Genomic DNA, 11,525 nt, shown 5'->3' on the forward strand with positions numbered 1-11,525 from the left:
TCATTTTTTAAAAATAAAAGTATAGAGATTGTAGGGAGCAGTTGTAAGAATGAAGCTCATTTACTGACAATTAAATGGGTATCTTAAAGAAAAACTTGATAATTCTGTTGATTTTCATCTTAGATATCATGACTATTTATAATCTCTTCCATGATCGGATACAGTGTGAGACTGCCAAGTTGCCATAGGAAAGTGACCTCCCCTTGCTCAGCAGCTGATCTGACAGCTCATCATTGAAACCGCATGTAGCCCTGCCAGTTTGGCAGAGCAGTGTGTGTGCACATCTGTGGCTTGTTTGTAAACATCCTGCCTTTTACATTTCAGTTCCAAGAACCCAGAAGAGGCAGAACTAGAAGACACCCTCAATCAAGTGGTAAGGTGCTTCTTGGGCACCCATTGCCCTTTGTGAGGCTGCTTACCTGGAGCCTGACATGTGGAGAGGAAAGGCATTGATCTTGAATTTATGGCTTTACTCCTAAAATTGAGTTACTAGTTTCAGTGTTGGTACCTTGCTTCCTTTTTTGTTTCACTTAATTTTTCAAAGATTGATGTATTTTATTATATGTGTATGAGTATTTTGCCTGCACATGTTTATTCACCACATGTGTATCTAGTGTCCAATTCCCTGGAACTGAAATTAGAGATGGTTGTGTGCCGCTGTGTGCTAAGAAGGGACGTCAGGTCCTCTGTATGAACAGCAAGTACTCTAATCCACTGAGCCATCTCTCCAGCCCTAGTACTTTGCTTCTTGCTACCAAGTCTAGTTTAATCAACTGGGATTCAAGGAAGGGATGGCAGTACTTATTATAAACATTTTGAGGCGAATTTATGCTGACTACAGGAGAGTGCACAGGCCCACCCAAAACCAAGCAATCCTTGGCTCCTGGTGGTAGCCAGAGATAATCTGCTTGAGAGTTTATTTCACTAATGTGTTCTTTCTCTGGCTTTGCCAGATGGTGGTCTTCAAGTACATCGAGGACAAAGATGTGTTTCAGAAGTTCTATGCAAAGATGCTTGCCAAGAGACTGGTGCATCAGAACAGTGCTAGTGATGATGCTGAAGCAAGCATGATCTCCAAGTTAAAGGTGCTGCTCTTTTCCTGCAGAACTCCAACTTGTCGGGCTTTATTGGTGTGGTTATTAGTCTCTCCATGCTGTCAGTGGACGAGGAGTTTCTGTGTGTGAGCCCTGCTTCCCAGCCACGCCTGCAATGCTTTCTTTGCTTTGCAACCCTGTCTTGGGACCCTTCTGTTTTACGTGGCCCTTTGGCTGGGCTCTGCTCCCCATCTCCTTATCCTCACCTGTTTCCCGTACACTCAGCTTTGTTGACTTTGAGTGGATGCTTAGTGACTTTCTTAGCTCAGGCTGCCAAAACAAAATGCCATGAACCAGGTAACTTAGGCACAGAAATTAAGTCTCCATTCTGGGGGCTAAGAAATCTAAAATTGGGGTATCAGGTCTTGTTCCTGAAGAGGGCTGTCTTTCTGTCTCGCAGTCAACCTCTTCACCTAGCAGAGTACTCATGGGCAGCATCCGCTCATCACTCACAAGGGCCCACCTCCAAACACCTCCAGCCCAGAGGTTTAAACTTCAGGCACATTCTAGAGGAGACAGTTCGTTAGTAGGATAAGGGACAAACAGATTATTTGGGACAAAGAAGGGGTGGTTTGAGACATTTAAGACAGCCTAAGCTAGCCTCAAATGTGTGGTCCTTTTGCCTCCACATCCTGAGTACTGGGCTTTCAGATGCACATCACTGCACCTGGTTCTAATCATGGCCTAGTTGTAGTCTGTTGCAGTGGTAGAACACTTTGCTTTAAATGTTGCAGTATGCTTACTGTATATTGAAAACATAATTGTTCAATTTTTAATCTTTTTATGACATGCTAATTTTGATATTTATACCATAAGATGCGATTAAGCACTAATAGTAGTTTCATACAACTAAGATATATTGTACTGTGATTTCTCTAAAACTTCGCTTATGGAGATGAAGGAGGGGAAACCATGATCAGAATATATTTTATGAAAAAGTTTAATTAAAAAAGAAGTTTTAAAAGTAATTGAAGGGGTTTTAGCCATGATGTGACTTGATCCTAATACATTGTATACATTCGTGTCTATGTAAGAGTTAATGAGACAGTTGCCTGGGTTCATTTCAGCAAGCTTGTGGTTTTGAGTACACCTCCAAACTTCAGCGAATGTTTCAAGACATTGGTGTAAGCAAAGATCTGAATGAGCAGTTCAAAAAGCACCTAACGAATTCAGAACCACTGGACTGTGAGTATTGAGTGCTCATAGACGGACTTTTTGGGGCTCTCCATGAGATGAGAGCAGTGACGGTACGGAGTGAGGGTGGTGGATGGTGTCAGAATTCCAGAGAGGCAGGAGTTTTCTAACTCCCAGGATGGTAGGGTGGCAGCTTTTGTCAGGATCAGACGTCACAGTTCTGACCTGGGCTTTGCTGATGTGTGCAGTTGTTTTGTCTAGTCTTCTTTTGAACCTTAGTTTGAATACATTTCTGATTATTTTCTTCTCTCATGTTTTTGATGAAAGTTTGAGAATTTTATTTTTCCCAAATCAGAACTTCTGTCATCATTAAGCTTAACAGTTTTGCTAGTGAACATCAAGGTTGTCTGTAAGATGAAGTTGCCCCAACTCTTAGCTTATACGTCTCCTGTCTTCACAGCAGTGAGGCTGCACAGCTCTGATGTATGTAGTTGTTCGCTGTGGAGCTTTCCATGTCCTTGTGTTTGGTCACCACGTTCCTGGTCACCACACACGGCTTGAGCAGGGTGAACTTAATATCAAGGGGGGCGGGGGAGAAATTGAACAAGGCAGACTTGATTGGAACTCTAACTTGACAATGAAGTGGAAACTGTTGTCCTGGAGGAAAGCAGCTTCCTGCTCAACTTCCAGTTAGAGTTTCTGATACAGAGCATCTGGCTGTGTAGCCTATAAGCCTGGGACTATGGGTCTCCTGTGGCTGATGCTGGGATTACAAGTGTGCACCTCCACATTAGGCTTCCATTTTTACTAATTTTAGCTGGATAAGTTGAAACTCTATGTTCAGATCTTAATTTTATATTTAAGCAAGCCTTCTAATGTATTTTTTTTAATTTTGACCATTTCCTGTGTGTGTGAAACGAGGATTTTTAAATTTGTAAGATTAATTAAATGTGTTCCCACCTGCAGTGGACTTCAGCATTCAGGTCCTTAGTTCCGGGTCGTGGCCCTTTCAGCAGTCTTGCACATTCGCCTTGCCGTCAGAGGTAAGAGTTGTTACCTGGTCTCTTTCAGCTGGGTGGAGAGGGGCAGCCTGGCCGTGGGTGTGCTGACTGCAGTTCTCTGCTAAGCAGTCAGGGCAGTGTTCATAAAGAATGTGAAATGGAGCTGGGTTGGGTAGTGGAAGACTGGTCACCTCCTGTAAAGTGGGGACTCTCACTGACTGCTGGTCAATGTAAATTCTCTGGTCCCTACTGAGCTGAAGCAGAGCCCTGCTTGGTTCTGTTCTCCAGCGCCTTCCAGTGCTCACGAGACAGTTGCACCCGACAGCTGTAGCTCACTTCTCTGTGAGCACTAATTTTGTTCTCAGAACTTGGGGCAGGGAGCTTTCTTTAGAAATGCTGACTGTAGAATGTAGAGCCATCGATGCCATGCAGCGCCTTTCTTTCATCCAGCTGGAGCGCAGTTATCAGCGATTTACAGCTTTCTACGCCAGCCGTCACAGTGGCAGAAAACTGACATGGTTGTATCAACTATCCAAAGGGGAACTAGTCACCAATTGCTTCAAAAACAGATACACTTTGCAGGTAAAATCATCTTTTAATGGGGGAGGGGTACTTTAGTACTAAATGATATTAAGACAAATTATAGAAATCCTGGTAGATAACTCAGGCAGTGAGATGGAATCCATCCTCTGACAAAGCAGTGTAGAAAGTAAAGCATGCTTGTCATGGTCACGTGAGCTGAGCTCGTATTCTTTGGCCTGGGGGCAAGTATTTCTTGGAGTTTTGAGCATTAGAATGGTGACTCGAACTGCACTAGTTTAACCTTTCAACTCTTGCATTGATGAGGCAGCCGTTATCCCTGGTCTGGAGGTCTCTATCAACTTGAACACACGCACATAATATATACATGGTGTATACCACAAAAACATTTTTATTCTACTGTATATAAAAATATAATTCATAATTAATGTCTTAGACCTGGTGTGGATTTGCACAAGGATGGAGATGCTTATGTAGTTATCTTTGTATAGAGGACACGTTTCAGCAGAAAACAGGAAGTCCCTCAGTGTTCCCAAGGTGACTTTAAGAAGACTACATTACCCCGGCCTTGTGAGGCTTCGTGTTCCCTTCTCTGTTCTGCGTCTGTTGGAAGACTGTCTTGTGAGACCTTTCCCCGTTTTTACATTTCTCTCTTGTCTGGGGTCCTTGAAGGCATCCACATTCCAGATGGCGATCCTGCTGCAGTACAACACAGAAGACGCCTACACCGTGCAGCAGCTGACCGACAGCACGCAGATTAAAATGGTAGCCTGTCGCGTCCTCTCGCTTTGTGCTTGCAGGCCGCCATTTCTGTATTCGTCAGGGTGTTGCAGAAAGAGTAGAGGGCATGGGTGTCTTTGACTTAATACATGTTTGCTGCATGAAAAGATAAAAGAAATCCCCCAAAATAGCAAACTTTCTCTGGCCACAAGGCACCAAGGACCAGGCCAGATCCACAGAGGGCTCTTCACGGGGACCTCTGGACATACCTTGGGTGGCAGCAAGACCAGTGTATACTCATGGTTTGTGTCAAGGACGTTTATATAACAGGCAGGGTTCATCTGGGCCAAAAGTTAACCTGACTTATCTCAAGCTCATGCGTGGGACATTCCTGGTGCTAGAGGTTGTGAAGCTGCATGCGCCACTGTAATGCTTTTTTGACTATATAAGTTTGTGAGGAAATGTTTTGGAGGAAACAGATGGGTGCTCCGGCAGGCATGGTGATGATGGGGACCAATTCTAGCTGAATTCCTACAGACTTTTATGCCAGCACTGGAAGAGCGTTACGGAGCGCTCTTTTCAGTCAGTCACTGACTCTGTCTGCCTGTCTCTCTGGTGTGTGTGTGTGTGTGTGTGTGTGTGTGTGTGTGTGTGTGTGTGTGTGTGTGTGCACGCTCGCGCATGCGCGCACGAGGGGGGGGCACCTGACACCCATTAATCTCAGTGGACTCTTTTCTGGACCAAGCATAGAAGTGTCTTTTTGTGCTTGCCTTATTTTACTAAGTATATTCTGCCTACAAGGTTTGCAGGTGTCAGTACTTTGTTTGCATGTGTGCGTGTGTGTATGTGCACTGTGTGCATGTGTGTTGGAGACTAGAAGGCAGCTGTTGCTGTTGAGCCATTTCCACCCTATCATTTTGAGGCAGCATCTCACTGAATCTGGAACTTCTTCATTTGGCTAGGCCACATGGCCAGTAAGCCCCAGGGGGTTCAGCTATCCCTGCAGCTCCGAGGCTAAGCTTTTACATGAGCGCTGGGAGCAGATACATGATTTCAAACTTTGCCCATTCACGTTAGTTTTTGTTTGGCTGAGGGTTTGGGTTGGTTTGGTTTTTGAGACAGGATCTCCTTTAGTCCAGGATGATCCAGACTCACTAAGTAGACAGAGAATAGCCTTGAATTTAATGTCCTTTCACCTCTATCCACACATTCTTGAGTACCAGATTACTGGCATGCATGCTCCCCGTGCCTGTTTCCATGCAGCACTGGGGATCGAGTCTAGGGCCTTGTGCGTGCTGGACAAGCGCTCCTCCAACTAAGCTGTCATCCCAGGCTCGTTTTGTGTTTTAGTTGACACATGTCACACTGATGGCCATAGTTGTCAGCACCACTGTGCACATATTTATTTTAATAAAGCCTTTTATCCTTTGTTACTGGTTGGAAGGGCTGATAGGTCTGACTCTCTGGTCTCTACACGGCCTTTTCCTCAAGGTCACACCAGTCTTTCTGTTCTTTTGTACTATTAGAATACACTTGTGGGACTCGAGCTGCCCTCCTTCAAGCTCCAGCTTGTAGCAGCCGCTTCTCTGACAAAACTACCTGCATAGCCTCAGGCAGCATGGGTGCCATTATGAAGAGGGCAGAACTCTGTCTAATGTCGGTTAAGAGTCCGGGTTAGGTAGTGAGTGCCCATGGGGCTGATGGTGCTGGAAATCTCCAGACCTCCTCCAGCTGAGCAGTCACATGATGCAGCGTTCGCTAAGGCTCGGAACCCCTGCATGCTCATGAATGCAGTATAGCTTTGGTTCTGCTGGGGCTTCTTGATGTTGTATTTGCGCGTTCATGGGTTTAGTTCAGTGGTAGAACACTTACTTATCTGGCATGCACAAAGCCGTGGGTTTGATCCCCAGCACCACAGAAATTTCTTGTAAGCCTTCAAACATTGAAGGAGTGAATAATTTCCTGTAGGTTTAATTGTGTCCCGTGTTTATGGGAAACTATTAATGCCTTTGATGATTGGTCATCTAAGTCATTAAGAAGCTCCAGGAAGAAGCCATGCTACTTTCTCTGGGTGGGTTCTGCTTTGGGGTGAGGCCCGATCCTGTAGACAGTGAGCTGAGTCTCTGAAACAGCCCCTGGAGAGAAGTGTTCTTCCTTCTTGCTTACCATCTTTCTGTCTCATTGCAGGACATTTTGGCACAAGTCCTACAGATTTTACTGAAGTCAAAGTTGCTGGTATGTTTGTGTACTTTGTATTAAGCTAAAAGAAAGCCTTTCCCTGGGATGTGCCTAGTAACAGTTATTTTTTTCTAGGTCTTGGAAGATGAAAATGCAAATGTTGATGAGGTGGAATTGAAGCCAGACACCCTAATAAAGTTATACCTTGGTTATAAAAAGTAAGAAAAATCTAATAGATAGCTGTTGATTTTCTCCCCTGGCATCGGGCATACTTCAGGATCAGCACACACCAGGGAAGCTGGAATCTGGGGCTTGGTGGCTGCCTGCCAGTCCTCTGTGTTGCTTTGTTTGATGCTGTTTTGGTTTTCTCTTTATTTTGAAAGTAAGTCTTCTTGGGTGACTCTTAAAGAATAATGTTTAGACCTTTATGTCTAATTATTTTGGTGTTTTTAACTTGACCAAGGTTAGGGATCGAATGTCACTTCAGTCTCAGCTCTGTGTGGTTACAAAGCATTGGTGGAGGGTCAGTTCCCAGGTGACTGGTAGCAGTGTCGCAGAAGAGATGGGTGTGAACCACCTTCTGCCCCAGTCCAGGGAAACAAAACGTCCAGTGCTGAAAGAGGGGGAGTAGACTTTTCAGTGACCTATTTCCTCTGTTGTCTTGACAGTAAGAAATTAAGGGTTAATATCAATGTACCAATGAAAACGGAACAGAAGCAGGAACAAGAAACCACACACAAAAATATAGAGGAGGACCGCAAACTCCTGATTCAGGTGACTGAACCATGTCTGTACTGTACACTTAGAGAGATGTGTTGCATGGCATGTGCTCTGATTGGCAGTGCTGCCAGGATGACACAGGGCTCGTGATCGCCAAAGATGACAACACCTGAAACCAGGACATGGCTCTCTGGGAATGGAATATTTTATTTACCCAAAGAAAATAATCTTATCTTCCTGCCTAAATACGGGGGCACAGATAAATTTGGCAGATTGAAGAAGGAAGAGAATAGCAGAGCCAAGGGCAAGGGTGGGTAGCTTCCGTAGCCTCAGAGAGAGAACTTTTTTTATTTTTTAGTGCTGTTGGCCAAAACATTTTTTAAAGATGTGTGTTTATTTTAAATGTGTGTTTTGTCTATATGATATTAGGATATGTGTGTGACTGGTGCCCCTAGAGGTCAGAAGAGGGTGCTGGATCTCCAGGATCTGGAGCATTGTGAGCTCTGGAGGTGCTGGCAACCCAACCCGCTCTTAAGCACTGAGCCATCACTCTAGCCCCGTGGCTAAACCATTTTCATGTTTGTTCTCTTAGGATTGAAATGTGGGCAGAGCTGATTGCTTGCATCCTCTCGCCTGTAGGGTACTTGTTACTTGTTATGCATGGAAGTAGGGCTGAAGCGGCCTGTGTACAGGCTGCCTTTAACTTTCCAGCTTGCTAAAGCCCTAAGACATGTTTCCTTGTTGATTGCATAGGCGGCCATCGTGAGAATCATGAAAATGAGGAAGGTCCTGAAACACCAGCAGTTACTTGGCGAAGTCCTCACTCAGCTCTCCTCCAGGTTCAAACCTCGGGTCCCAGTGATCAAGGTACAGGAATTACAGTGCTATCCCTTCTCATGTTAGGAAAGATGGAGCAAAAGAAGTAATCACTGTTTCATGAAAATGGGAACTGGTGGCTTACTCAACAAGAAACTTCAACAAAGGAAAGTCAGCCTATCTTTCTTCTTGAAATAAATATATAGAGAGGTGTATGGGTCAATGAGTACACCTTTGTAGTGGACACCCTAATAAGGAAAAAGAAGTCCTCCCCTATGCCTACATTTCTGTGGCAATTAGCTATCCCAGTTTGTGAGCCAGAATTCAGCCTTGGCTGGTTTGCTCGCTAGGAAGTAGTGGAGAGAGGGTGCTCTCTGCCGTACTGCTGAGAGACTGCTGGCAGGAGGAGGGCCAGGTTGCATTATTAGGAAAGGCTTGTTCATCTGCTGCTGTGCAGGGATTGTGGTGTATGAATGTACTACCCTGTATCTAGGGCATTGATAATCTCACCTGCCTAGTTTCTGCTGGCCATAATCTGCAGGTCTTTCCTTTCCTGAACTACTTGAGTAAGCCTCAGCCATTGGAGAGCCTCAAAGGGTGGAAGTAGATGGTGAGTCCTCAACAGTCAGGAGGCCCAAAATATCTGAGGGACCTATTAGCACAATGCTAGTATGTCCTTCGGGTCCTGCTTCTGATGTCCCATGAAGGCACAGAACCTTGACCAAAGGCAGTTAGGCTTTGTTAGGAAAGGAGATTGTAGCCTAGATATGCTGTAGCACTTGGCTGCTGTCTTAGCGGGAGTTACTGAAGGACTGCACGCAGGAAACAGTGAGGTTCCTCCGAAGCAGAAGGTGAATTTGCTCCCTGCTGAGCTCAGTGGAGGGTGGCTGGCACCTCTGTCCTGATGGCTGTTTGTGTTTCTTTCCCCCTTCATTCCCTCTTCCTCCTAAAATAATGTCTAGAAATGCATTGATATTCTCATCGAAAAGGAGTATTTGGAGCGAGTCGATGGTGAGAAGGACACCTACAGTTACTTGGCCTAACCCTTCTAAAAGGGTCTGCGACCCACAGCATATAGTTCCAGTGACTAGAATGGAAACAACTCAAGTTCATAGCAGCCAGCCTGCCGCCATTTGGACCTCCCTTTTTAAAGCTGAGACCACAGTTCCCACCAGCTGGTCTCAGGCTACAGCCGGACTGCTCAGGACTGACACATTTCAGTCTGTAAACAGACGCCAACGCCATTTTCCCCTAACTTACGGACAAAGGGGAACCGAACCTTCCATGCTGAGGCTGCATGCTACTGCACTTAAATCAATACATTGGCTCCCTGGTTAACGCTGTCGTCCGGGGCAGCACATGAGAGCAAGTCTGAATGGACCCACGTGTAATCTGCTATGGAAACCATTTGTATAGTGTGTTTCATTTTTTAATGTGTGAAAATAAAGAAAATTAAAGGATTTCTGTACAAGTTGCATTTGGTTTTAAGTTTTACTAATTTCTATATGTAAATAAAAGATTTAATGATTGTGCAAGTGTATATCCCCAGTGTCTTCCTGGAATCCAAAGGAGCTGCATTCTTTGGATTGAAAATGAAGATCTTAATTTTTAAGGCCCCTGATCTTTTTGGGCACTGGCCCTTTTTCTAAGACTTTCTCAGTGCCGTGAGAGCTGTGACTCCAGACTGCTACTGCTGAGCAGCAGGGACTAAGTGAATACCGAGACTGGTGTAGGAGCTGGGCTGACCACTAGGAAGCAGAGCTGGAATAGAGAAGCGGAACCAACATGGGCGTGTGGCCTCCCGGTCTGCTCCACGGTACTCAGGTGGCAGCTCTCCTCTGTGAGGCTACTGTGAAGTCAAAGCATCTGAATTATGGGTCAGCAGGGAGGATGCTCAGCCAGTTGCACTTCTGCACGAGAACTGAGAATCTCATCTCGGGTACCTCCTAGTGAAGTTTTCCAAGGAGGCTGCCATATTCACCCCAGGCCAAGGTTCAAGGCTCTCATCCTCCTCAGATCCAGTCCAGTCCAAGGAGTTCCTCAGACCTCCAGGAGCTCTGTCACAAGGCACGGCATTGACCTTTGTCTCCAGTCTCCATTTCCTGGCCAAAGGGTGAGCGGAACAGAGGAGGGAGGGGATGGAATCTTCTGTCTCCCTGTGCTCTTGGTTTCATTCTCACACAAGGATGCCTTAGGGGTTCTCAAGCAGCAGCTTAGCCACCCTTACCAATCCTGTCTATGCTAAATTCTAAGCAAGTAGCCTGGCACTGAATGCACTCGAGTTCCCATGTTTCAATTTGGGGCAGAAGACACAGTTGTAGTTATCAATTCCTGTCTTGCATGTTAGGCAAGTTCTGTGCCACTGAGCCATATTAGCCCTTCACTTTGAGTTTGGCATCCCAGGCTGGCCTGAAACTCCTGATCCTGCCTGTCTCCCTAGTGCTAGGGATTACAGGCCTGCTCCATCATGCCCCTTCCTTCCATGCCTTTTAGTATGCCTACTTTTAAACAGTTTTACTAAGATTGAAGCCAGGTAAAAAGCAAGTGAACCAGCCGCCCCATTCATTCATTACCTTCTGGCCACTCTAAAGGGCCCCAGGGCTCCACAGAGACTTGAAAACTCCCCTACTAGTTTACATACTGAATGACGCTCACAGCTTGCTTGCCCTTTAACAATTTGTTTTTGTCTTGAGACAAACACGCTCTAAAACCACCACGGACCCACTTAAGAGGGGATGCGTTGGCACACACCTTTATCCTAATGCTCAAGAGGCCAATTCCAGGACAGCTAAGGCTACACACGGAGAAACCCTGTCTCTAGAAAACAAAAACAGAACTGCACCGTGGGCTGGGCTAGGGTGGGCTCAACCTCAATCTTAGATTGCTGGTAATGAGCAGTGGTGAGTTCATTTAGCTTCCTGCTCTGCTGCCGGGCTGACGGTGGGCTCCTACCCTTCTAGAACTGTAAACCCTCTATAAGCTTTCTGTTCTGAGTCAACTTTGGGTTGTTTTATCACGGTTACCTTCTTCGAGGCTATAGGGAGGAGAGCTCTAAATTCAGGGCCAGCCTGGTCTACATAGCAAGTGCTAGATCAGCCAAGGCTACATAGGAGACCCTATCTCCCTATCCCAAATAACCCCCCCCCCAAAAAAAAACAAAAACAAAATCTGTTGGGTCCAAAGAAAACTCCAATTTCCAAACTCCAAAAGGCAGTCCAAATATCCAGAACTATAGTCAGGAGGGTTTCTAGCCCTTAGACAAAAGCCAGCGTTCCTCAGGAACTTGTGAAGCTGGTTCCCTCTATCAAGATGAGTCACTTCC

The 11,525-nt window shown here is 45.6% G+C and overlaps 1 protein-coding gene across 2 annotated transcripts in view; it reads left to right on the forward strand.

Annotated features, from left to right (window-relative positions):
- The window catches only part of Cul1 (cullin 1), a 64,766-nt gene extending 55,028 nt beyond the window's left edge, over positions 1–9,738 (forward strand). For both annotated transcript variants that reach the window (XM_075955641.1, XM_075955640.1), the window contains exons 12-22: positions 325–373; positions 954–1,085; positions 2,162–2,279; positions 3,195–3,271; positions 3,680–3,811; positions 4,442–4,534; positions 6,677–6,724; positions 6,803–6,885; positions 7,336–7,441; positions 8,141–8,254; positions 9,166–9,738. In XM_075955641.1, the coding sequence (XP_075811756.1) occupies positions 325–373; positions 954–1,085; positions 2,162–2,279; positions 3,195–3,271; positions 3,680–3,811; positions 4,442–4,534; positions 6,677–6,724; positions 6,803–6,885; positions 7,336–7,441; positions 8,141–8,254; positions 9,166–9,246 (1,033 nt within the window). In that variant the 3' untranslated portion in view covers positions 9,247–9,738. The remainder of the gene's footprint in view (positions 1–324; positions 374–953; positions 1,086–2,161; positions 2,280–3,194; positions 3,272–3,679; positions 3,812–4,441; positions 4,535–6,676; positions 6,725–6,802; positions 6,886–7,335; positions 7,442–8,140; positions 8,255–9,165) is intronic.
- Positions 9,739–11,525: the final 1,787 nt, after the last annotated feature.

Source organism: Microtus pennsylvanicus, chromosome 21 (assembly GCF_037038515.1).
Source record: "Microtus pennsylvanicus isolate mMicPen1 chromosome 21, mMicPen1.hap1, whole genome shotgun sequence".
Classification (NCBI taxonomy): domain Eukaryota; kingdom Metazoa; phylum Chordata; class Mammalia; order Rodentia; family Cricetidae; genus Microtus; species Microtus pennsylvanicus.